The 25,641-nt window shown below is 46.1% G+C and overlaps 1 protein-coding gene across 3 annotated transcripts; it reads left to right on the top strand.

Annotated features, from left to right (window-relative positions):
- Positions 1–1,714: 1,714 nt before the first annotated feature.
- On the top strand, positions 1,715–21,931 carry HDHD5 (haloacid dehalogenase like hydrolase domain containing 5). Of its 3 annotated transcripts, none has more exons than XM_045071670.1 (8): positions 1,716–1,895; positions 10,717–10,941; positions 12,420–12,532; positions 14,993–15,086; positions 16,405–16,438; positions 18,127–18,301; positions 20,703–20,891; positions 21,078–21,931. In XM_045071670.1, exons 1-8 carry the CDS (start codon positions 1,770–1,772, stop codon positions 21,409–21,411), a joined length of 1,290 nt encoding a protein of 429 aa, XP_044927605.1. In that variant the 5' UTR covers positions 1,716–1,769; the 3' UTR covers positions 21,412–21,931. The 3 variants fall into 3 exon arrangements, with proteins under 3 accessions (XP_044927606.1, XP_044927605.1, XP_004773845.2); XM_004773788.2 differs by having other exon boundaries at positions 1,717–1,895; positions 10,738–10,941; XM_045071671.1 differs by lacking the exon at positions 20,703–20,891 and having other exon boundaries at positions 1,715–1,895.
- The last annotated feature ends 3,710 nt before the right edge of the window (positions 21,932–25,641 follow it).

The following is a 25,641-nucleotide window of genomic DNA, read 5'->3' as shown; positions in this document are numbered from 1 at the left end:
TTGTTCTTTACTACTGTGCAACAATTACCCCCAAATTTACTGGCTTACAACAATGAACATTTATTATCTTCTGGTTTTTGAGGATTAGAAATTCAAGAGTAATTCGGCTGGGTAGTTTTGTCTTCGGGTTGTTCATGAGGTTTTGGCCAAGATGTCTATGAGTTCTAGAGGATCTGCCTGCAAGACGGTTCTCTCACATGACTGTTCGTGGGAGGCTGCAGGTCTTTAACTCATGAGTTTCTCCAGAGAGTTGCTTGAGCGTCCTAACGATATGGCATTTGACTTCCTCAGAATGAGTGAGACAAATGAGGACAAGGTGGAAGCCACCATATCATTTATGGCCTAGCCTTGGAAATCACAGTGTCACCTCTACTTCACTTTATTTGTTAAAAGTGAGTTATTGCGGCACCTGGGTGGCTCAGTCAGTTGAGCATCTGACTCTTGATCTCAGCTCAGGTTTTCATCTCGGGGTGAGTTCAGGCCCCATGTTAGTTCTATCCTGGGTGTGGAGCCTCCTAAAAAAAAAAAAAAGTTATTAAGTCCAGCCCACACTCATCAGGAACGGAATAAACTCTACCTTTTTAGAAGAGGACTGTCAAATAAATTGTGGGTATATTTAAAAAAATCACTACCCACTAAAGCAATTTCCAGGTAGTTTGATAACAGGAAGAGACTGAGAATATTTCCATCTTGGAAAGCCATGTCCCCTGGCAGGGTTTAAGTGCTGGGCAGTTGTTGGTTGGTTAATGTGAATCAGTCTGCCAGATTCTCTCAGTTGCAGGCAACTGCCAAAAGTTGGATCTTGGCCTTCAAGATTGAGGATCTAAGGGTGTTACTAACCTCTGAGAGGGCAGAGTCTCTGCCCATCCCTGACCCCATCTTGCTTCCTCTCACCTAGTGCTAAATATATTGCAGGCTCAGCCTTCTTAGTGTAACTATCACCAGGGACAGGTCAAATGGTGTGAAAGGGAGCATCTTAAACATTTCAAATGGTGGACACAATGGTGCTTTCCCTCTTTTCGGGAGTTATTTTCTACCTTGTATTATAGTCCTGTCTCGACCTCCCTACAAAGTGTGAGTTTGCAGTATTATTTATGTATATATTCTCCCCAGGAGTTAGCACAGAGCTGGGCAGGAAGGAGGACCTTAGCGAATATTTACTTAAAGACCACAAGAACGACTAATTGGTAACCTCCAAGTATTCCTTGATTGACTGGGGTTCAGGGCTCTCGAACATCAAAAGAAAGCTTTGCTCTTCCGCCCCCGTTCCTTGCAAATAAGTATTAGCTCCTTCCACACAGTTTCTCATCTCCCTGAGAGTTGCTGAGGACTGAGGGTTGAGGGAGCTGGGACTTCAGAGAGAAACGCACGTTCCAGAAAGTCCGCGGGTACAAAGTCCATGCACACTGGCCTGCTTACCTCAAGTCTCCGTCTACTAAGAGGCCGGACTTTGCCTGCCTCCTTCCCCTCCAACAGGAACCTCACCCGCCCCACCTTCCACCCCTAACCCCTGGCCCGCGGGAAAAGAACCCCGGCCCAACCTCCCCCAGCACCCTGCCCGACCCCCCACGCCGGGTTTGACTCGGCGCCTAACACGCCCCGCGCCCTGCTGGGCTTCGGGACACGGACGTGGGACTACAACTCCCGAAATGCCTCGGGCGCCGCCCGGCCCGAGCGCTCCTCCGCCGCTGATTGGCTGTGCGGCGGGGGCGGGGTGGGGCACGGACCGGTCTGGCGCTGGTCTGCACGTGCGCGCGAGGGGCGGCTGGATGGCTGTTCTCCGCTCCCTCGCGGCGGTCCGCGCGGCGCCGGGGCTTTGGTGGCGGGCGGCGCGCGCGTCGTTGGGGCTCCAGGGCCGCTGCCTGGGGAGAGGCTACTCTGTGGATGCCGCGCAGGTGAGAACGCCCGAGTTCCGCCGAGCGGGTCCTCAGGGCTGGGGGTGGGGCCGGAGCCGCGGGGAGGGAGGGGCCGCGGGCCGCATAGCTCCTGGACGAGGCCACTGACCTCTAGTGCACTTCGTTCTTGCCCTGAGCACGAGTGTTCCTTGCACGCCCTGCCTCCCCCTCATTCAGGGGATTTGTCATGCCTTCGGCCTGCATGAAAAGTTACTTCAGCGAGAGAATGAACAAAACAAGCCCAAAACGCGCGCCAGGAATGTTTCTTCGCCGCTCGCCGCTTTTCGTCTCCAAAGTTACTCGGCAGTTTTTGTGTTTGTATTTTCCTGGTCAGGATATGATTCCTGCACTTCCTCTGTGATTCTTCAGGATGAGAGTCTTTCGGTTTTGATTTTCATCTGCATTTGAAAGAAATTTGGCGACTCGCAGTGAACTCCCCTCTGGGAGCTGCACCTATAAATGGACAACCCAGCGATGAATGTGGGTTTTGTGTGGGGCTTTTTACTTTGGGCCCATTCGCTTGTGAACCTTATTCATAATGAGCGGCTGTTACGTGGAAGATCTGAGAGTCGAGAGAAGGGGGAACTGGCGCAGGGTCCCTAATTTGTGCCAGGCAATTCAGTGATAATAATTCTCTCCCCAACTCTGGAGGTGGATGTAACCCTGTGAGCGAGCGAGCATGAGATGGGGAAGGTCGCTGGGGAAGGTCGGAGGGAAAAGCAGACCCCCTGCTGAGCAGGGTGCCCCATGCAGAACTCAATTCGGGGACTCCACTATCATGACCTGAGCTGAAGGCAGTAGTTCAACCAACCACCTAGGCGCCCTGGAGTCAAGTTTTTAAGTACTTTTCTTTGTCAGGTCAAACAGCTTGGTTGACCGCTGTGCCAGGACTCCAGGCCAGGTGGGCACATCTGTCACTCACTTTCCTCTGGGCCAGTTGTCCCCTCCCTTTTTTTTTTAAAGGATAATTTCGTTTTCTAAAATCACAGTTTCTGTATGTAATAATGTACACGTTTGTAGTGCTTTCACAGTAACCCTTTGATAATTTTAAATAATTCCTTATTTTTAAAAACACATAGCTCTTTGTGTCAGATGCTTCACAATTACTAATTTGCACACTTTTCGTAACAGCTCTGAAGTAAGTACTGTTACTCCATTTTACAGATGGAGGAACTGAAGCACAGAGAAGTTAAGCAGCTTGCCTAAGGGCATACAGCTGGTCAGTGGTCAAATCCTGCAATCCAGGGCAGTCTGGTGCTAGAGTGCTAGCTCTTAACCCCTGTGTTACCACTGTTATCATTTTGCATATGGAAGAGCTAAGAGTCAAAGAAGTTAAGTGACTGACCAGTGTTACAAAGCTGAAAGTGACCACACTGGAGGCATGGGATGAGAATGTGCTGTGAAAAGGACTTTGCTGTCATTTATAACTATTGTATTGACTTTAGCATCTTTGCTGGTCCTGAGATCATTCCAGGTGACTTTCTGACAGAGTAGAAAAAGGGAAGGGATATAGCATAGCACAACATTTCAGAGTACTAGCTTTAGAACTGAATCCTGCCTGTCCTGTTTGACTTAAGGCAAATTACTTAGCTTTCTAAGCTTCAATTTCTCCATTGGTGTATTGAGGATATTACTTACCCTGCAATGCTTTTGCGAGAATATCTGTAGGGTACTTTTTGTGATATATGCAGGGTACTTTGCACAGTGACTGGCACATAGCAAGTTCTCTTAAATGTGGAAGTAGATGGAGTAGACAGTAAAGTAGACAGTAGTTCTAATGCTGTTGTTGAAAGCTACCAAACTCATTACAGGTAAGAAGCCAAACACAGAGGAACATCTTAGTAGTCCTTTCACTTCAAACTAATCTTAAAACCACATATTTTAGGAGGCGCCTGGGTGGCTCAGTGGGTTAAAGCCTCTGCCTCCGGCTCAGGTCATGATCCCAGGGTCCTGAGATCCAGCCCCGCGTCGGGCTCTCTGCTCAGCATGGAGCCTGCTTCCCTTCCTCTCTCTCTGCCTGCCTCTCTGCCTTCTTGTGATCTCTGTCAAATAAATAAATAAAATCTTAAAAAAAAAAAAAACCCCAACCACATATTTTAAATCATTGCCACAGATAACGATACGAACTTTACTTAGAGGATCTGGCCTGATACCCAGGACTAGTTTTTTAAAAACCCAAGTGATATATGAACCACGAGAGACTATGGACTCTGAAAAACAATCTGAGGATTTTGAAGGGGGGGGTTGGGTGAGCCTGGTGGTGGGTATTATGGAGGGCACGTATTGCATGGAGTACTGGGTGTAGTGCATAAACAATGAATTCTGGTACACTGAAAAGAAATTAAAAAAAAAAAAACCCCAAGTGATAAAGAAGAAAAATCAGAATACAGATAAACAGAAGAGAATGAAAAGAAAAATGAAGAGAAAAAGTCTGTTTCTTTCTCCTTCTCTAGGTACCTTCATGTAAAAAAATTAATAAGGGGTGCCTGGGTGGCTCAGTCGTTAAGTGTCTGCCTTCAACTCAGTTCATGATCCCAGGGTCCTGGAGTCAGGCCCCGAATTGGGCTCCCTGTTCAGTGGGAAGCCTGCTTTCTCCCTCTCCCACTCCCCCTGCTTGTGTTCCCTCTCTGGCTTTGTCTCTCTCTTTCAAATAAATACGTAAAATCTTTAAAAAAAAATTAATAAACCTTATTTTTTAGAGCAGATTTAAAGACAGAGTGAATGGAAAGTGTAGAGAAATCCTATTTTTATGCCCTCTCCTCCCGGTTTTTAATGGTCTTCTGGCTGTGTATTATTAATATCTTGAACGTAGTGTGACACATTTGTTACAGTTGACTTGCATCTTTACTTTCTTGTGGCTAGGTGCCTGATTTCTCTGTGTACATTCACCTGAGGGTTGGAGGTGTCTGTTACTTATTTGTGTAGTTAGAGATGAGGAAGTCTTTTTTTTTTAAGATTTTATTTATTTATTTGACAGAGATCACAAGAAGGCAGAGAGGCAGGCAGAGAGAGAGGAAGGGAAGCAGGCTCCATGCTGAGCAGAGAGCCCGACGCGGGGCTGGATCTCAGGACCCTGGGATCATGACCTGAGCCGGAGGCAGAGGCTTTAACCCACTGAGCCACCCAGTCTTTTTTTTTTTTTTTTTTTTTTTTTAAAGATTTTATTTATTTATTTGACAGAGAGAAATCACAAGTAGATGGAGAGGCAGGCAGAGAGAGAGAGAGAGAGAGAGAAGCAGGCTCTCTGCTGAGCAGAGAGCCCGATGCGGGACTCGATCCCAGGACCCTGAGATCATGACCTGAGCCGAAGGCAGCGGCTTAACCCACTGAGCCACCCAGGCGCCCCTGAGCCACCCAGTCTTAAGGATATTGCTAAATTGTCCTGAAAGCACTCCTGTTCTAAGTAGCAGGGACTGTCAATTCTTATTTCTAAGAGAACAAATTTTTTGACTATTTAGGACATGGCCAGAAGACCATTAAAACTGTATGGTTAAATTTTGTAGCCAACGGGGCGCCTGGGTGGCTCAGTGGGTTAAGCCGCTGCCTTCGGCTCAGGTCATGATCTCAGGGTCCTGGGATCGAGTCCCGCATCAGGCTCTCTGCTCAGCAGGGAGCCTGCTTCCTCCTCTCTCCCTCTGCCTGCCTCTCTGCCTACTTGTAATCTCTCTCTGTCAAATAAATAAATAAAATCTTTAAAAAAAAAAAAAATTTTGTAGCCATCAGCACAAATACTTACAAACTAAGTTTTCAAAAACCCAAAACCAGAATAATATTATGAACCCAGATTCACCAGTTATTGACATTTTGACATTTGACATTTTGCCACACTTGCTTTGCTTGCCACCTTCCCCTCCCCCCCCCACCAGCTGTAAGATTTTAAAATGAATGGTGATTTCTTGTCATTTAGGGGTTAACCTTAAATTCTTCTATATGTACCTCTGAGAAAATGACATTTTCATTTTAAACGTAGCTATAATGCTGTTATACATAACAACATTACCAATTCCTTAATGTAACTTAAAATTTTGTCCTTAAAATGCCCAATTGTCTCAAAATTATGGATATATGAGTTTTGCATGTAAGCTTTCAGAACAGTATGCTGTGTATCCATATAGTACAAGGAAGAGGGCAGACCATGCGGGTTGTTGAGTATCTATGAGAGTTTAAGCACTGTGCCAGGGTGGAAGGTTAAGGGAAAATCATACCCCTCCTCCATCTGGACCTGTGCAGTGAGTCTCTTTGAGAAGTATAAAATGATAAAATCAGAAAAGAGCCGTAGATCCTTTCCCGAGGGAAAATGCACATAGAGTTTTAAGGGGTTTTATGGTCACTCTGAAATCTACCAATGGGCCCCTGTTTAGGACCCCCATTCTAGAGGGTTTGTTGAGGAAGCCGGTGGGGATCCAGGGATCCTTGAGGGCCTTCTGGTGCATGAGCACACTGAGTACAGAGGAACGCGAACTTAAATGACTGGGGGGTGGCAGGAGGTGTAGCAACATCGTGTTCCAACACAGATATCTTGGTACCTCTTGGATCCCTTTCTTACTCTGAGGTGCTTGCTGCCTTGGGCGCCATGGAATGAACTCTGAGTTTGCTGTAAGCCCAGTTTAAGGCTGACCTCTGGATTGAATACTTGTGAACTGGGTCACCTTTGACTAATTCTTCTCTTTCAATTTGGGTTCTTATTCATCCAGTCAGAATATCCATGTTGAGCATTATGCATAAGCCAGGCTCCTTTTGCTATGTAATGTCAGTTGGGGATAATGACACCCACCCCCAGAAGGTTGGTACAAGGATTAAGTAAGCATATTTTTGTTTTATGTCCAACTCAGAGCTCAGTACAGTCCACCCATTTGGAGTGCAACAGGATTAGCCTTTGGAGCCAAGAGTTAGAGACAGTAGGTATTTCTCTCCTGGCATGTAGGATTTGACAAGTTTCTCCCTAGCAGTTGTGTTTGCTGGTGGTCAGAATTTGTCTTACTGATTTGACTTGCTTTCTCTATTTTTCCAGGGTCCCTTTCCACCTCTGATTTGGCACCAAAGCTGCCATTGTTGAAAGCTGAAAGGTCCTACGCACAAGCTAGTATGAAGGAGCTGGAAGACTGTCTCCCTGGGTGGTCTTAACTGTTCAGCAGAGGGAAGATGGGATCATTACAGTCACTCCATTTCCTTTTTTTTTTTTTTTTAAGATTTTATTTATTTACTTGATAGAGACACAGTGAGAGAGGGAACACAAGCAAGGGGAGTGGGAGAGGAAGAAGCAGGCTTCCTGCTGAGCAGGGAGGACCCTGGGATCATGACCTGAGCTGAAGGCAGATGCTTAATCCACTGAGCCACCCAGGCAACCCAGTCACTCCATTTCCTAGTTTACTTGTTCCAGAAACTTATCCCTTAGCTTCCTTGACCCCACACCCTTTTGATTTTCCTTATACTGACTTGCTACTCATTCTTTTGCTGGTGACTCCTAGGTGACCCTTCCTTAAATGACGATGGTCTGGTTCTCTGTAAGCCTTACTTCTGCTCTCACTCTGCTTGTGCTTCTCGGGCTCTTCTGTCCCTTCCCAAGTTTCAGCTGTTCTCTAAGAGCAGAGAGCTTCTGGATTTTCTTCTCCAGGACCTTCAGTTCAGTGCTGGTGTCTCTAGTTGTATATCTGACAGGTCCAAAGTGGAATGTATCTTCTGCCCTCACTGACCTCCCAGCTGCTGCCAATCTAGTTTCTTGGGTCAGTGACTAATACCAGCATCCATCTTTCCAGGGTCTCAAGCCAAAAAAAAAAAAAAAAAGTATGGGGGTCCCTGTGGCCCCTCCCTCTCTCAGTCCTGTATCCTGTTGTTACCAGGATTTGGCTGTTCTGCTTCTATGTATAACCTGCCCTCCTCTTACCATTCTTGTTGCCACTGCCTAGTTAAACCAAGTTAAAGCCACTATCATCTGTCTTAGATTGTAGTTGGTCCCAACTGGTCTCCTTCAACTTGACTTTCTTCATTTCACTCAATCTTGACTTTGCAGCCAAGATATTTCTACAGTGCAGGTCTGACATGATTTACTTTCCATTTCAGTTGGCCTAGGAGACCTAGGATGGCTAGTCTTCACCACCTTCTTCTGGTTAGGTGCCCCTCATTAAGGGTCTTGGAGTGCTTTCCTTCCCCTCAGCTCCTAATTTAGCACTGAGTGCAGACTGTCCTATGGCTATTTAATTGTCTTTCCCACCGAACTGTGTAGACAGAGGCCACTTCTGGCTGCTTGTCTGATCTGCTGCTGGTCAGGCTGTCAGTCAATAGATACTTGTTAAATGAAGGCAGTTATTTAACTCTTCCATTGCCTAGCTCAAAATTCTCTTCTAAGAAACTACTTTTGTTTAATTGTTTATTTACTCAGAACTTAAGTACTCAGAATTGATTTGCATTTGTGAAAATACTGTAGTTTCCATGGGTTTCCTAAACTGGTTGCTTTATCTTTGACCCCAGCTGAAAATGCAGGGCCCGAAGCACCTGCTGCTCACAAACAGAGCCCTATACCATGAGTAGGTGTATGCAGTAACAATGGCTTGACTTAGTGGGCCCACAAAAGGAAAGTAGCAAACAGGTTAGGTTGAATTTTTTTGACATTTGAAAAACATCTTATATGTTAATAATAAATGGGATGAGAGGCGCCTGGGTGGCTCAGTGGGTTAAGCCTCTGCTTTTGGCTCAGGTCATTATCTCAGGGTCCTGGGATCAAGTCCTGCATTGGGCTCTCTGCTCGGTGGGGAGCCTGCTTCCCCCCCAACTTTTGCCTCTCTGCCTACTTGTGATCTCTCTCTCTCTGTCAAATAAATAAATCTTTAAAAATTTCAAAAAATAATAAATGGAATGAAATTTTTATTTGTATTATTTATTTTTAAAGATTTTATTTATTCGACAGAGAGAGATGCAGTGAGAGAGGGAATGCAAGAAAGGGGAGTGGGAGGGGGAGAAGCAGGTTTCCTGCTGAGCAGAGAGCCCGATGTGGGGCTCAATCTGATGACCCTGGGATCCTGACCTGAGTGGAAGGCAGACGCTTAAGGACTGAGCCATCCAGGCACGCCTGTATTTATTCATGTTCAAATTTTCATTCCTAAAGATCTATTCATCTATTTGAGAGAGTGGGGGGCAGGGAGAGCGGGGAGAGGAACAGAGAGAATCTCCGTTAGCCTCCCCACTAAGCGTGGAGCAAATCCAAAAACCAGATGCTTATTTGACTGAGCCACCCAGGCACCCCTAAGCTTTTTTTTCAAATTCTTATTAAATAGTCGCTTACCCCAAAATGGGTATTGAACTCACCACCCCAAGATCAAAAGTTTCTTGCTCAACTGACTGAGCTGGCCATGTGCCCCTGGAATGAATTTTTTTTTTTTTTTTTAATAAAAAGGACAGTGTTGAGGGGCATCTGGGTGGCTCAGTCTGTTGAGTGTCTGCTTTTAGCTCAGATAATGATCTCAGGGTTCTGGGACTGAGCCCTGCTTCGGGCTCCCTGATCAGCAGGGAGCCTGCTTCTTCCTCTCCCTCTGCCCCATCCTCCCCTGCGCTTGTGCACTCAAGCATGTGTGCTCTCTCTCTCTCAAATAAATACAATCTTTTTTATTTTTAAAGGATAGCGCCTGGCTGGCTTAGTCAGTGGAGCATGCAACTCTTGATATTGGGGTCATCAGTTCGAGACCAGTGTTGGGGGAAGAGATCACTAAAATAAATAAATAAATAAATAAATAAATAAATAAAACTTAAAAAAAAAAAAAAAAGATGGTGTTCCACTTTATAAGTCCCAGGAAATGCGTATTGAAATGAGATAACCATTTTTTTAAACCTTTAAATTAGCAAGATGTTTGATAATTAACAAACTCTTTGATACATGTGAAAATCAATACGGGCAGGAATAAAATGCATTAGCAGTGGCCGTGTAAATTGATACATATTTTTGGAAAACATTTTGTCAGTAGGTGTTAATGTTATTAAAATACTTGCACTCTCTTGTCTTTTTATTCTTGCTTTTAAGAATCTAGCTTAAGGGAAAAATCAGTAAGCATGAAGAATTTCCTTATAGCATTATTTGTAGTAGAAAAAATGTAGGAAAACATAAGTGTCCAAAAATAGGGGAAATAGAATATTCACTTAGAATTTTGTAGTCAGAAATGATGCTTGGAAGATAGAGCTATGTATATAGATAACGGCAGGGTAACTTAAGAGATACCATCTAAAAACAGGTCAGATGGAAAAGAAAGTACACAATATAATGCCATTAGTTAACATAAAAATACAACAATAGATAAAAAATTATTATTCTTTATGTACATAGAGTTTCTGGAGATTTATGAGAGAGGAAATAGCACTGGGTAAATGGAAGCAAGAAATTAAACATTTTTAAAATCTCTGTAGCAATTGAGGTTTTTTTGTGTGTTGTCATGTGTGTTGTAATAAAATTGTAAAAGATATTATGAAGGCTATTGTAACATATAAAAATATCTGAATGTCAAATAACAAAATTCAAAATTGAACATGTAAAGTGTAGTTGTCTATGTGACAAAATAATAGAAAAGAGACATGATCATGTTAAAGGCCTGGGGTGTTTTTGAATTTCTCTATTTTCCACTTAAAAATTTTTTTATTTTTTTATATTAATTATGTGAAGATAGTTTTATGCTTAAAAATATATGAAAAGGGACTAATTCTTTGGTATAGATGGATTTGCCCTCTCAGAAATCCCATGTCCTCATTTTCTGTTCAGAACTCTGGGTGACCTGGAGATGATGCGGCGCCCTTTCTTGTGAGGATCTTTTCCTTCTTCCCCTCTTGACTCAGGCTGTAGGGATTCTCTTCTTCTGTGCAGAGCCCACCAACTTTTGGGTTCCTGTTGGACATCGATGGAGTGCTGGTACGGGGTCACAGAGTGATCCCTGCGGCTCTGGAAGCGTTCCGCAGGCTGGTGAACGCTCATGGGCAGTTGCGGGTGCCCGTGGTCTTTGTCACCAATGCTGGCAACATCTTACAACACAGCAAAGCCCAGGAACTGTCAGCCCTGCTGGGGTTCAAGGTAAGGAGGCAATGGAGAAATGCCCAAAGAGCTGGTTGTCAGTGGAACCCCCATTCCAACTCTGACTTAGCTGCCTTTCCTGGGTTGGGGTACAGTGTTGATAAGCACTAGGGCATGGCCCCCTGGCTGGGTCAATAGTACAAAATAACTTGAAGCTCAAGCCTAGCTTCATGAGGAGAGCCTTACAGCAAGGGTATTTTTTATATATCAGTTCACGCTGAACACAAAAATTCTGCCCATGGATTTGGCAGTTTCAGTCTACTGTCTTTGTATCCATTTCTTTTCTGGGCATCAGGGTTGTCTCTATTGGATTGTCAGCCCCTGGAAAGCGAGGGTCACATTTTTCTAAATGTCTGTATACCAGGAGGGATGTTGAGGTAATAGCCTTTGTTTTTCATAAATAAAGAGGTACATATCTAGGGGTGCCTGGGTAGCTCAGTCATTAAGCAGCTGCCTTCAGCTCAGGTCATGATCCCAGGGTCCTATGATTGAGCCCTGTGTTGGGTTCCCTGCTCAGCGGGAAGTCTGCTTCTCCCTCTCCCACACTCCCTGCTTGTGTTCCCTCTCTCACTGTCAAATAAATAAAGTCTTAAAAAAAAAAAGGTACATACCTGAATGAGCATTGTCCTCCAAAAGCAGTCCTCTTCCCCACTTGCCCTTCCACATGGTATATCAATGTTGACATGTCCTTCTTTATTAAGGAGGGTGGATTGAGTTCTTGGAAAGAGCCCTTTGGAACCAAGAGAGTAAATAAAGTGGCTGATTGACTGGGTAACACGCTTGGGGGTTGAATGCAGAACAAGGGAGTACAACTGGTTCCCGTCTGTGGTTTCTGGAGAGGGTTCCAAAAACATTTGAGTATTGGCTTCATCGTTGGAGTTAGTACTATAAATGTTAAAAAGCTTAGTCTTTAAGTAGAATTGAAAACAGAAAGAGGCAGATTTCTGTGACTGTGACAAAGAACATGCGCATTAACCCTGAAGTGTCCAGATGGAGAAACTGAGCAGAACAGTCAGTGGTCAGAACCCACGACTGATGGCATTTTCTGCTTGTTCTTTTTTTTTTTTTTTTTTTTTAAAGATTTTATTTATTTATTTGGCAGACAGAGATCACAGGTAGAGAGGCAGGCAGAGAGAGAGGAGGAAGCAGGTTCCCTGCAGAGCAGAGAGCCCGATGTGGGGCTCGATCCCAGGACCCTGGGATCATGACCTGAGCCGAAAGCAGAGGCTTTAACCCACTGAGCCACCCAGGTGCCCCTGCCTGTTCTTTTCTTGGGGCAAGAGCCAAGTTAGACAGGTTCTTTTCACACCTGTTTGGGTAGTGTCTACAAGTGTTGGGTGCCAGAAAGAGCTCCTTCCCTTTTTTTTCTGGGCAGTTTTTTTCCCTTCCTAAGTGGGCAGAGGCTACCCGTCTCCCCCTTATTTTCCATCAACTTTGTGTCTCCCCTGCTCTCCTCTGTCTTTTGACTGTTGCTACAGGTGGAACCGGATCAAGTCATTCTCTCTCACAGCCCCATGAAGCTCTTTTCGCAATATCACAACAAGCGGATGCTGGTGTCTGGGCAGGGGCCCGTGGTGGAAAATGCCCGAGTGTATCCTTTTGGTGTTGCTTGTTCTCGCTGTAGAGGAGGGGGCAGGACTGGAGTTTTCCTCCCATGGCTGGGGGTGCGGGGGTGGACAGGACCATAATGAGGTGTGCTGGCTGCATGGTGCCAGGGCTTAAGGGATACGTAGTGGGCTCTCTAGGGAGGGAGGATGGCTTCCAGGTGTGGCCGGTCCTGGTGCCATAGTTTCCAAAAAGCTAGCCCACTGAATCAGAACCTACTGGGGAGCTTAAAATACAGATTATTGGTTCACTAGGTGTGAGAGAAGAATCAGCAGTCTGTATATTAGAAGAGAAAACTAGGTGATTCTCTAATTAGGTTTGGAACTACTGCTCTAGCCTGGTTCCTCAGGGTGCTCATTCAACTTCTTAGCTAGTATTAAGTATCCACAGTGAATCTTTTGGGTCTGGGCACACTCAAGAGGCAGAAGAGTTGGGTGGCCTGGGGGGCTCAGTGGGTTAAACCCTCTGCCTTCAGCTCAGGTCATGATCTCAGGGTTCTGGGATCGAGCCCCGCATCGGGTTCTCTGCTCAGCGGGGAGCCTACTTCCTTCTCTTTCTCTGCCTGCCTTTCTGCCTACTTGTGATCTCTCTCTCTCTCTCAAATAAATAAATAAAAATCTTAAAAAAAAAAAAAAAGGCAGAAGAGTTGATCCCTATTCTCAAGCCACATATTCATTTGCTCATTTGGAAGACCTGCGTTGAGCACTTCCTGGGTACCAGCACGTTCTTCAGGGGTGTTCTCCAAGAACAGCATGTGGGACTCTGTCTTCATCAAAGGGTTCATACTCGAGGCAGGAATAACAGATTCACAAATGATAAAGGAGTATTTAAGATGGCATGTGATGGGGGCATCTAGGTGGTGCAGTCGGTAAAGTGTCCGACTTGTTTTCGGCTCAGGTTGGGATCTCATGGTTGAGAGATCAAGCTTCGCATCCAGCTCTGTGCTGGGTACAGAGTCTGCTTAAGATTGTCTTTCTCTAGGGACGCCTGGGTGGCTTAGTCAGCTGTGCATCTGCCTTCAGCTCAGGTCGTGATCTCAGAGTCCTGGGATCAAGTCTGCATTGGGCTCCCCACTCAATGGAGAGTCTGCTTCTCCCTCTGCCCCTACTGTTCCCCCTGCTTGTGCTCTCTCTCTCTCAATCTCTGGAAAATAAATAAATACATAATCTTAAAAAAAAAAAAAGATTATCTCCCTGCCCCTCTACACTCCCCTCTACTTCCTCTCTAAGGAAAAAAAAGAAAAAAGCAGTTTTCCAAGCTTAGACCTGAAGCCCAGCCAGGATATGCGTTTAAAAAAAAAAGCTTACAATTGAAAACTTAAAAGCGCTGTATAGGTTCTGAGAGTCCTGGGTGTTGGGGAGGGAACACCCTGGGAGCTGCTGTGACTGGTGGCTTCATGGAGGGACGTGGCTGTGCTACCAGAAATGGTTAAGGTTTTCTGTGGAGGGAAGGAGCTGAGAAGGCTGCAGAGAGAAGGGAAGGTGAGGATCCCTGAAGCCGGAGTTTGGATTGGGATAGAGTGGGGAGTAAGAGGCAGCAGGAGGAGTGGCGCCTTGGAAGGGAAGCCTCAGAAGGAAAGGCAAGAGGCCACTGGGCTTACTTAGGAGGGCAGGGGGAGTCTTTGCAAGTTCTGTTGCTCTTGGGTAATTTGACAGAAGCAGTGTTTTCAGGAGATTCATCTTGAAAATAATCTGAAACCATGTCCAGTTAAGATTGTAAGTGGGGATTGAGGATAGAAAATGGAGGCAGCTCTTGGAGAGATCTGGTTGGCACTGGTTTTCTGCTCTTCGTGGCCTCCCCATCCTTTCTGAATCTGGCTCATCCTCAAGAGTTCTCTCAAGTCGGACTTCCCTGGACTCTGCCCAGCTACCAGCCCAGTGACAAGTCTCCTCTTTTCAACTCCTCAAAACCAGCATTGTTCACAGAGCGCTGGTTTAGATGGGCCCTGGGCCTATGGTGAGTTCCTTGAGGCCAGACATTCTTTTTTTAAAAAAGATTTTATTTATTATTTATTTGACAGACAGAGATCACAAGTAGGCAGAGAGGCAGGCAGAGAGGAAGGGAAGCAGTCTCCCTGCTGAGCAGAGAGCCCTATGTGGGGCTCCATCCCAGGACCCCGGGATCATGACCTGAGCCGAAGGGAGAGGCTTTAACCCACTGAGCCACCCAGGCGCCCCAAGGCCAGACATTCTTGTGTGCCTTTGTGCCCTGGTGGTATCCATTGTGGGACCTGTCACCCTGCTGCTGCATCGCTGTGTAGTCATGGCCCATCTGCCAGCACTCTCAGGATTGACGTTGGCCTTCCAAGCTGTGTCTGGGCTCTTACTGCTTCACTCCTGTCTGGGGATTGGGTGCCCTAGTTTGCTTGGGACTGTGTTGGTTCCCTTCCCCTTAAAGCTATCTTCCCCCAGAACTGTCCGGCTTTGCTTCCCTGATCTTGCTGTAGATTGGGCTTCGAGAATGTGGTTACTGTGGATGAGCTGCGTATGGCCTTTCCTGTGCTTGACATGGTAGATCTCCAGCGGCGGCCAAAGACCACGGTAATAAGGAGCATGCTTCTGGGTGTCTCATGTTTAGTTCTCTCTTCTTATTCCTCACATGGGTTCCTCTTACCAACCTTGCAACCCCTCCCACCGAGAGCTGTGTCTTTTCCACCTTAGAGAGGCACATCTGGCCAAGGATTTTGTTTTCCAGATATACAAGGATGGCCCAGAGGGGCAACAGGCTCCTAAGTGTTTTCCTTTCTGCATTGTCATTAGCTGAGAACCTCTTTCAAAGCCCTAGCATCTCCAACGAGGAGTTACCTGTTTTACTGGCTGTTTTTCCGAGTGTTGCTTGGGAGATCTTTAACCTTTGTGAAATTAATCATTGCTGCTCCTTTATCCTAAAGCTTGCTATGGAGAGCTGTCCTTGTGAGAAACAGCTTGCTTGTAAAGGTAACCGGCAATTCTGAGTATGCCCGTGTTCCTTTTGGGTTTGGTTCATATTTGAACCACTGGTTTACAGGGCCTCTCCTTGATCCTTTAGAGTATGACTTCTTGACTCTTGATGGCCCCTTCCCTGGCACCCCTCTTCCTCATGTGAACTCTCTATCATATGGCCTGTAGTCTAAGTCAGACCATTGTCAAAATGTGGGGAAATGCAGTTATAAACAGACAAACTTATTTTTGTTTGTTTATGTAGCTTTAGTTTTCCTTCCTCTAGAGCTTTCCAATTGAACAGAGCTCTTCATCACCTTCAAAATCTTCCTCCTAGGATCGTGCAAATTATGTGGGGAACTAGAATGTCTGAGTTGGAACAGATCTTAGAGCAGCTCAGAGACTGAGCCCCACACAGGGGAAGTGACCTACTCCAGGTCACATAGCTGGTTAGTGGTAGAGCCATGACTAATAGTTTAGGGAAGGAACAGACCCCAGAAGATGGGTAAAGTAGAGGCTCCTGCCTCTTCATATCACATCTAGAGAAATGGTCTGTCATGCCCTGGTGACCTCCCTTTCCTTCATAGTCTCACCTTCATCTTAGCTACCTGATTCTAGATCCTTGCTTGATACACATCTCACCTCCTGTCCTCACAGGGACGGGTGACTAGCCCTTCCTCCTGGTTGACGTCCATATGTGACTTCCCTCTGCGTGTTCTGTGAGAGCCCTGCCCATTCTGACTTCACTTTTCTTTGTGAATTTTCTTCCTCGGTCTTATCCAGCTTCTCCTTGGCTTGGGCTAGACCATGGGCGTGGTGATGGTGTTTGATCTGTCTAGAATGTGTCTTTTCTCTTGCCACTCATTATGATACAGTTGTGTGGTTGTCGGGAAGTGGACAGTGACTGGCATTGATCGTCCTTTTCTTTGTTTCTTGGCAGCCCCTTCTAAGGAACGACTTCCCGGCCATTGAAGGTAATGAGGGCCTCTGCTGGTGTAGGTGTGGCTCCGGGCGGTTCTCCTTTTGGCCCTCCACACCGTTCTCTTGCAGCTTGTTTGCCTGTAGACTGGTGGGGTGGCTACAGGCGTTGGGTCTTAGGTCACCTAGGATCTAGTCTCAGATCTACCCCTCACTACCTCTGAGACCTTTGTTTTTAAATTTCCCTGCCTATTTCACTTGCTCTATTATTCCAGAAAAATTGTTAAGTGTAGAAGATCTTAGCATGGAAAAACTCCCAGAGGTAATATAGGCCAGTGTTTCTCAGCTCCACTAAATCCAGCTCCCCTTCATGTAACAAAAATACTGTAATGTCCCCTTTACTGCCCTGCTGTGAAATCCATAGATAATACAACTTCCTGTATATGTATATTAAAAATTAACTAGTTCATTGTAAAGCCCTAATTGTAATAGGGAGAAATAAAAGGAAAATTTTTAGTAAGGTAATATGTATTTCAGTATGTAAATGATTATTCAGGAAGACATAATGAAGTAGTAAAATGATTATATCAAACATGAAATCATCATAAATGTTACAGCTACAAAGGCAGACTGATGTAAGTGTGTTTATAGGTGGGATATAGGTGTATTTTATGGGTGACTCAGACATTAGGGATTGCATTGTCATTGGTGAAGTGATTTTCCAATATATGGAATAACTTTGGTAAAATTTTGAAAAGATAAACTGTAGGCTTCTCTTGATTTACATGATAGTTTAGAAAATTGTTTGTTTATTAAAGCTCTACTTTGTGTTTACATGTAGAACGAAATTAGGGTTTAGGCTCAATTACCTATAAACAGGTTATTCACCTATGTGAATGTCAGATGGGATACTCAAATGTTAATAGACCAGGGGCAGCTTCTGATTGTTCAGGATTGTCCTGAGCATCTGGCATTCGTGGTCCCCTCCCACGATCCTTGCCACTAATTGTCAGTCATGGTGACAATAAAAATATATCCTCCAATTTCTAGAACACCTCCTTAGGGGCAAGTACTACCCCATTGAGACCACTGGCCTTATAGCTGATACTGGCAGCTACCATGTTAAGTGTTATGTGTCCAGCATGGGTTAAGTGCTTTATTATATCTCATTTTTACCCTAAACAATCGTAGGTATCATTATGATGTAGTTGAGGCAGAGGCTTAGAGAGATGGTAAGTAACTTACCTAAAGTCACAAGGAAAATGGACAGTCAGGTTGGAAATGCTAGTCTGTGTCACTCCAGATCCTCCTCTCCTAGTGGTTAGGTTTACTGGCCCCTGGGGCTCAGAGAGAAGTGGCTGAGGAGGGCAAGCCCTTTGCCAGGTACTTGTGGGTGAGGTGATCAGGAGAGCATTAGTCAGCAGGAGGAAGCAGGCCTGAGACTTGGCTGCTGGTTTTCTTTATTTTAACCTTTTCTGTGAAGTACTGGTGAATACAAGTGAAAATGGGAGCCCTTAGGAAGTGCCTTCCCAGGTCCTGGGCTTTGTTTACCTTGGGTGAATGAATGAATGGATCTTTGAAGGCTGGTTCTGGGAACTGTGCCCTTGCCGGGGTGTGTACTGTGGGGAAAGAGCTTGTGGTCGGGTGGCACCAGCTGGTATCAGCGGGTCTCCTAAGGGCCTTCCTCCTGCCTGCTGCAGAGGTCAGGCAGAGTGCCTCACTTCCGTGCCTCTGCTCTTTAAAGGGGTTCTTCTCCTTGGGGAGCCAGTCCGCTGGGAGACAAGCCTGCAGCTGATCATGGATGTCCTGCTCAGCAATGGGAACCCTGGGACTGGTCTAGCAACGGCTCCTTATCCCCATCTCCCTGTCCTGGCCAGCAACATGGATCTCCTTTGGATGGCTGAAGCCAAGATGCCTAGGTAAGGACACAGAGTTTCTGGCCTTGACAGTTGTGGCCATTGCCAGCTGCTGCTTGGACAGTCCTGCTGAGTTTCTTACCATCATTCTGGTACCCCTGCCTGGGTCAGCCCCGTATTTGCCACAGAAACTTGTCCTTTCTGGGAGGATTTTCAAGGGGTTATTTTGCATACTAATTAGTAAATGAAAAGTATAGCTTACTGATCACTGAAGATATGTTGAGGTGATCTTTAACACATGGCCTTTGCCCTCCAGAATCTTATTTGTTTAAGATTTAATTCATTTATAGAGAAAGAGAGAGCATGAGTGGGAGGGGCAGAGGCAGAGGGATAGGGAGAGAGAAAATCTCAAGCAGCTTCTGCGCTGACCCGACGTGGAGTTCAGTCCCATGACCTCAAGATCGTGACTTGAGCTGAAACCAAGAGTTGGATGCTCAATCAGCTGAGCCACCCAGGTGCTCCTGCTCCCCAGAATCTTAACAGAACATGTTAATGTTATTTTATTTTTTTCAGATTTAAAACTTTTTTTAAGTAATCTCTGCCCCCAACATGGGGCTTGAACTCACAAGCCTGAGATCAGGCGTTGCAAGCTCCACCCGTTCAGCTTGTTGGGTGCCCCCAGAACCTGTTATTTTTTGGTCTGTGGAACCCAAACAATGAATGACTTCAATGGAGGCCTAGCAGTGCAGCTGCTCTTCTTTGCCTCCTCCCTGTAGCACTGGTTCCTTCCCTCTTTGTCTCCTCCTGCCCTTAAGATGTGGGGGCCGGGGGAGCGATAATTATTCTGACGGTTATGTAGGCCAGAGAACTGAGACCCAGTGGGTAAGTGACTTTCTCAGTCTCCCCCTGCCTCACCGCTCCCTGCTCAGCTGTATAGACCTCCTCTCTCCTGTCTGAGGCCAAGCACAGTCTAGGCAGGTCTTTTTCCAGCCCTGGAGGGCCTTTCTGGAAGGATAGCTGTGGCTACTGTATACTGTTTGGTGGCTCTTATCTGCAGGGCCAAAGTCCAGAATTTTCTTTCTATGCTACTAATTCCAGTGGGCTGTGTGAGTGATTCAACAGAGGGTAGCAGGCCCCACACTGCCTCAAGTGACATGACTTAGTAAATCCAAAGAGATGGGTGTTGTGGTGTTCTCTTGTTACTTTAAAAGATGTATTTCTGTATCCCGAGGTTAGATGTTTTCTTTGAAGTATTCTTCCTACAGTTAGGATGTGCCAACACACTAGGTGAGGGGGGTTTGGCTATGTAGGCTGGAACGGAATAGCAAGTAGCAAATTTCAATTTATAAATCAGTTTTGAGATTACTTTTCACCCATTAATTTAAAAATTGGAAGTAGAATTTGTTAAATAAGTGATGCTGAAATACAACCTTAATATGTTGGACAGTATCAGAATTTGGCTTAGCAGTCAGGGATGAAAACCTAAAACCCAAAATGAAAGTGTTTTCTTTTTTTTTTTCCCTTCAAGACTTCATTTATTTATTTGTCCGAGAGTGTGAGAGAGCACACTGCTTAGGGGGAGCAGCAGGCAGAGGGAGAAGCAGTTTTCCCGCCGAGCAGAGAGCCCGATGTGGGGCTCTATTCCAGGACCCTGTGATCATGACCTGAGCCACCCAAGCGTCCCTGAAAGTGTCTTAGACAAGATAGAAGTTTCTTTTTTTTCTAATGGAAAAGAAGAATGCGGTAGGCAGTGGAGGGCTTGTGTGGATATCGCACCTGTCTGGGACATAGGCTCCTGTCTTCCTGCTATGTGATCCTTAGCCCTTCACAGAATAGTTCCAAATGGCTGCCTGAGCTCCAGGCACCAGATCAGCATTCCAGGCAGCAAGAAAGAGTGGAAAAGAGTACCCACTCTCCAGTTTCACACTTCCTAGAGGTTTAGCCCAGTATTTCTGATTTCACGGACTCTTTGGCTGTAGCTTATTCACATGGCTGCACACGAGCTGTGGTGGAGGCAAGCAAATACTTTTGTACACCTGGTCGCAATATGGTGAGCTGAAAACTGGCACTGAGAAAGAAGGGGAGAGGGCAACCGGTAGTCTGCACAGATTTAAAGCTGAATTTAGATTTGTAGAGTCTGACTGCCTAGGTTGTAATCCTAGCTCTGCCACCTCGGGCAAGTTACTTAATATCTGTATGCCTCAGTTTCCTCACTTATAAATGAAAATGATGACAGCTCTCATGGGGTTGTTCTGAGAGTTACATGTGATATGCCACAATAGTGCTCAACAAATATTAGTAGATAACAGCAGGTCATAAAGATAGATAATAAATGTGCTTCTTACTAGGAGTAATTTCACTTTATCTGTCACCAGCAGGGTGCTGGAGTGAAAGGTTGATGTATAGGGTCCTGCTTAGAACCAGGGAGAGGAGGCCTGAGCTGCTGAGCTCTCTTCTCTGACAGGTTTGGCCATGGCACCTTTTTGCTGTGCCTGGAAACCATTTACCAGAAATTGACAGGCAAAGAGCTGAAATACGAGGGCCTGATGGGCAAACCCAGCGTCCTCACTTACCAGTATGCAGAGGACCTGATCCAGCAGCAGGCAGAGAGGCGGGGGTGGGCAGCCCCCATCCAGAAGCTCTATGCTGTCGGGTAAGTACTTTTCCATCTCCTCATCACTTTTGGACTTCCCCTGCCCTTCCTCCCTACCTACTCACCGACCTGTTTCCCTGTATGTAACACATACTAGTCCTACAGTTGTCCTCTGCTCTGTGTGCCTTGTAACACTAAACTGGGGTATTCTCTTCTTTCCTTTTCCGGTATGGCTGCCCCTTCCAGTGATAACCCTATGTCTGATGTCTACGGTGCCAACCTGTTCCACAAGTACCTGCAGATGGCGAAGCATGGTGGGGCAGAGGAGCGGGGGGCCAGTGGCTTGTGGAAGCAGCGGCCCTCAGCAACTCAGAGCTGCGCCTCTATCCTAGTGTGCACTGGTGTGTACAATCCCAAGGGCCCAGAGCCCACCAGGCCCACCCAAGAAGCAGAGGCAGCTCCATTCCATGGGCACCGGGACTTCAGCTTCAGTCCAGGGCTCATGGAGGCATCGCACATTGTGAATGATGTGAATGAGGCTGTACAGCTGGTTTTCCACAAGGAGGGTTGGGCTTTGTAGTAAGGGCTGTGCACTGGAGATGAGGGAGGGACCCTGGAGCTAGAGGGGAGTCCTGTTGACTAACTTTTGGCCCACATCACTGGGCATCAAGTCAGGGCCGCTTCCCAGGACACTCTGTGTGGCCCCACGGTGGATATTACTGGTCACTTGGAAGAAGACACTGGCTTTTTCTCCTGCTGGGCAGTAGCCACAGAATGGTACCCCGGGAGCATTTTGGGTAGAACCATCAGGATTTTCTGGGCCCAGTTCCTGTCTGCTTCTGACAGTCTGACCTTGGGCCAGTCCCTTTACCTCTGTTCCTCAGTTTCTTCTCTCATTTCAGTAGGGACTTGAGAAAAAAGGGGAAGTGGTGGGAAATAATGTGGAGCCTTGTCTGCACTGAGGGCACCGCTGCATGCCAGCAAGCTGTGTCACTAATACTATGGTACTGCTTTTTATTGTATTTTAGCTTACTGCCCAGAGACTTTGAGGCTTATTTTTTTAATTAAAATAATCATAATAAATATTCATTATGCTGTCAGTTGTGAACCACTTCTGGAATGTACTGAAAAGTCCTGTTGAGGAAGGATAGCGGGTGAGCCCTGAAGCAAAGAGATTGGTGCCATTTTGCTCCCATAAGGCACTGAGGTCTTCTTTCCTACCTTTGTTCTCCTTTCCACCACTAATCCCCAGCCTGGCCCTGGCCTGCAAAGCCCGAGTCTGTCTGCGAAGTAGTTATGCCCAGGCTTTGGCATGTACATTACAACTCCTCTGGTGTGGAAAAGAAAGGATCTTGTTTATAGTTTCTTCTGAAGGAAGGAGCTTTTTCTATAATGATCCTGGCAAGTACATATTTCTTATATTCCTCCCTCTAGGAGTGACCCATTTTCACTTTTCCATGGTATGTGTCGTCCACAGTCCCGTTTGCCAAATCCCCTCGTCCTTGCCCTCATGTTACTCTAGCAGTCATTTTCATGTGCCACAAGCTGGTGACTCCTTCCCCTCTTCTCAAAACACTAATTACTTGGCTGTATCTCACTGATTTCTTGACACCTTTGTTTGGATACTTGGTAGTCATTCAGAGAGGAGAGAACACAGGGGACTGGGAAGGAGTGGCCACTGAAATCGAAGGGGAATCGTGAGTGAATGGGTGTCTGGGAAGCTGAGTGAACATGTTTTACAAAGGAGAGAGTGATGAGCTATGCTCACTCCGTAAGTATCAGAGCTTGGCTGTGTCCAAAGCCAAATATAGCCCAACCCTACTGCTAGTACCCAGGTGGGGTCCTGCTGCACGCACCCCTTCCCCCCAACAGTAGGCAGTAGCACTGAAGACAGTAGGCTAAAGGCCTGGACTCACCCTTGTTTTCCCCCACCCCCAAATTATTTATTTACTTATTTGACAGAGAGAGAACACAAGTAAGCAGAGCGGCAGGTAGAGGGAGAGAGAGAAGCAGGCTCTCGTCTGAGCAGGGAGCCCGATGCGGGGCTCGATCCCAGGACCCCAGAATCATGACCTGAGCTGAAGGCAGCTGCTTAACCAACTGAGCCACCTAGGTGCCCCCATCCTTGTCTTTAATCTAGCCAGTCCATCCATATATCCTGCAGCTTTGCCTTCAGAATATGCTGAGTGTAAGCACTTTCCAGCCTTCGATGCTGCCCTGCTCCAGGCTGCTGGCTTCTCTGGCCTGCATTGTTGTGGCAGCCTCCAGTCTGACCTCCCTGTCTCATTTCCTCCTCCCTTTTTGCAGCTCTCCCCTCAGCACCCCAGAAGCTGCATCCTAAGTTTGACCTGTTCTCTGATGAAAACCCTCCCGTGACTTCTGCTCTCCCAGAGGAAGAGCCCTCAGCACAGATGCCTCTCCATCCTGTTCTCCCACTTTCCCTTTCATGTCGTACCAGCCCAGCTGGCTCCCTTGCCAGTTCACTGTACCATTCCTGTCCCGGGACCTCTGCACTTGCGGTTCCCTTTACCTTATCTCCACTATTCACACGGCTCACCCCTTCCCCTTTTTTTTTCCCCCTCTTGTCACTTCTCAAATATCTGGTGGATATGTCATCTCAGACTGTCTCAACTTTTTTTTTTTTTTAAAGATTTTATTTATTTATTTGACAGAGAGAGATCACAAGCAGGCAGAGAGGCAGGCAGAGAGAGAGGAGGAAGCAGGCTCCCTGCTGAGCAGAGAGCCCGATGCGGGGCTCGATCCCAGGACCCTGGGATCATGACCTGAGCCGAAGGCAGAGGCTTTAACCCACTGAGCCACCCAGGCGCCCCTGTCTCAACTTTTTATAACAAGTAGTACTCTATCCCTCTTACCTGCTTAATCTTTTCCATAGTCCTTATCACCCCATGATCTATATTTATGTCTTTATTCTGTGTCTTTTACTAAAATACAAGCTCTGTGGACTTTGTCCATATTGATTCACTCTTGTGTACTCACACCCATATGCCTGGCACTTGGTAAGTTTGCAGACCCTGTGAAGTCCTTCTAAAGTGTCTTTGAGACATATGTGATTTTCATTTCTTTTCCGTTGGGCATCATGGCAAAAGTGAAAAGACTAAGGGTCTTGGAGTCAGGCAGACCTGGAATCAGATCCTAGCTGCCACTCACCAGCTATATGGCCTTGGGCAATTTCCTTCACTTCTCCAAGCTTCCATTTTCTCATCTGTAAAATTGGCATTGGCAGTGTGTATTTCATAAATGAGCTATTTTTAAGTACAGTACTGTATCATTTAGGATTTTATTCAGCTGCTTGTTACAGAAATCTGACTACAGTGGCTTGAAGAAATAGGTGGTTATTTTTCTAAGCAATAGGAAATTCAGAGTAGGCATCTCGGGCTGGGGAACCAGCTCAAGGGTGTGTCATCAAGGACTCTGGTTCTTGGCCTATCCAATACTTAGCATGTGTGTTTGTCTACTTACAAGATGGCATCATTCTACCCTTGGGCCTCAGCCACATTCCAAGGTGGAAGGAGGAAAAGGTAAAGATAAAGATAAAGCAGGTGGAGCCGGATTCCTTTATTTACTTACTTGTACATTTTTTTAAAAAGATTTATTCAAGAGACAAAAAGAACATGAGCAGGGTTGAGGAGTTGGGGAGAGGGAAAAGCAGACTGCGGAGCAGGGAGCCTGACGCTGGGCTTGATCCCAGGAACCTGAGATCATGACCTGAGCCTAAGGTAGACACTTAACTGGCAGAGCCACCCAGGCTCCCTGAGCTGGATTCCTTTAAAAGAATTTTTCCAGACTTTGGATCTGTCTGGTTGACTATAGGTGGATCATACAGGCACCAGTAGCTACAAGGAGGCAGGGACAGGGTGCACTGTTGTTCAAACAAAATCAGTGTCTATTTATAAGGAAGACCAGTAGAATGGATGGTGGGTAGACAACTAAGTAGTAAAACACCAGCTCCTGGGATCCAGAAGGCGTTTAATTGTGAATATTTCTTCCAAGTGCTCTGAAGAAATGGGTAAGCCCTGGGCTCGGAAACATCTTGTCTGGTAGTCATCTGAGCTGTTGGGTTGAGTAACAGGCTTGCTAGGTTATATTTGTGCATCACTTAACCTTTTTCAAAGCACTTTAAGTTAGACGTCATTCATCCTATTTTATTAGAGCTTCCCAAAGCCCCTAACGGTGAGAGAATTCTTATCCCATCTTTATAAATGAAGACACTCTGGCAGAGACTATTCATTCTTTCACTTCTGAAACATCTATTGGAGATCTGTTCGGTGCCAAGTACCATTTTAGGTGCTATAGCAATGACCAGTCATTGGCAACAGTACCTGCCCTCAAGGAGTTTACCTTTCACTGATGATGTGTCCAAAGTCAGTTAGCAAACTGAGGGGCTGGGCTTGCAGTTCAGTCTCCCGACAGAGCCCAGTGTTTTCTCTGAGATACGCACTAGACTCTTTACACCCTTAGCCAGTCCACTGCCCTTCTCCAAGCATTGCTTTATATACTGGAGCAGCTGCTGTCATGTGTATAGCCCATGTGAGCTCTCGTTGGGCCAAATAGGTCAAGCTTACCAAATGGAATGACAGGTGAGTACAGAAATGAGTTGGATAATAAAGCCAAGTATGACTATGTGGGGAGGAATCTTGCCAGAGTCAAGATTCCTTTGCTCCATGTTGAAATGACAGAATGGCAACATCTCTGTGTCTATCTGCCTCTGGCTCTTCCCTTTGGCTGCCTGTCATTCTGGCGCTGTGGCCGTTTCCCTCTCACTTGTTTGGGTTTCCCAAGGATACCACCA

This window comes from Mustela putorius, unplaced genomic scaffold (genome assembly GCF_011764305.1).
Source record: "Mustela putorius furo isolate JIRA1106 unplaced genomic scaffold, ASM1176430v1.1 tig00003988_pilon_pilon_pilon, whole genome shotgun sequence".
Lineage (NCBI taxonomy): Eukaryota > Metazoa > Chordata > Mammalia > Carnivora > Mustelidae > Mustela > Mustela putorius.
Note: the sequence above shows the minus strand (reverse complement) of the source record. Positions and strands in the feature narration are given on the sequence as shown.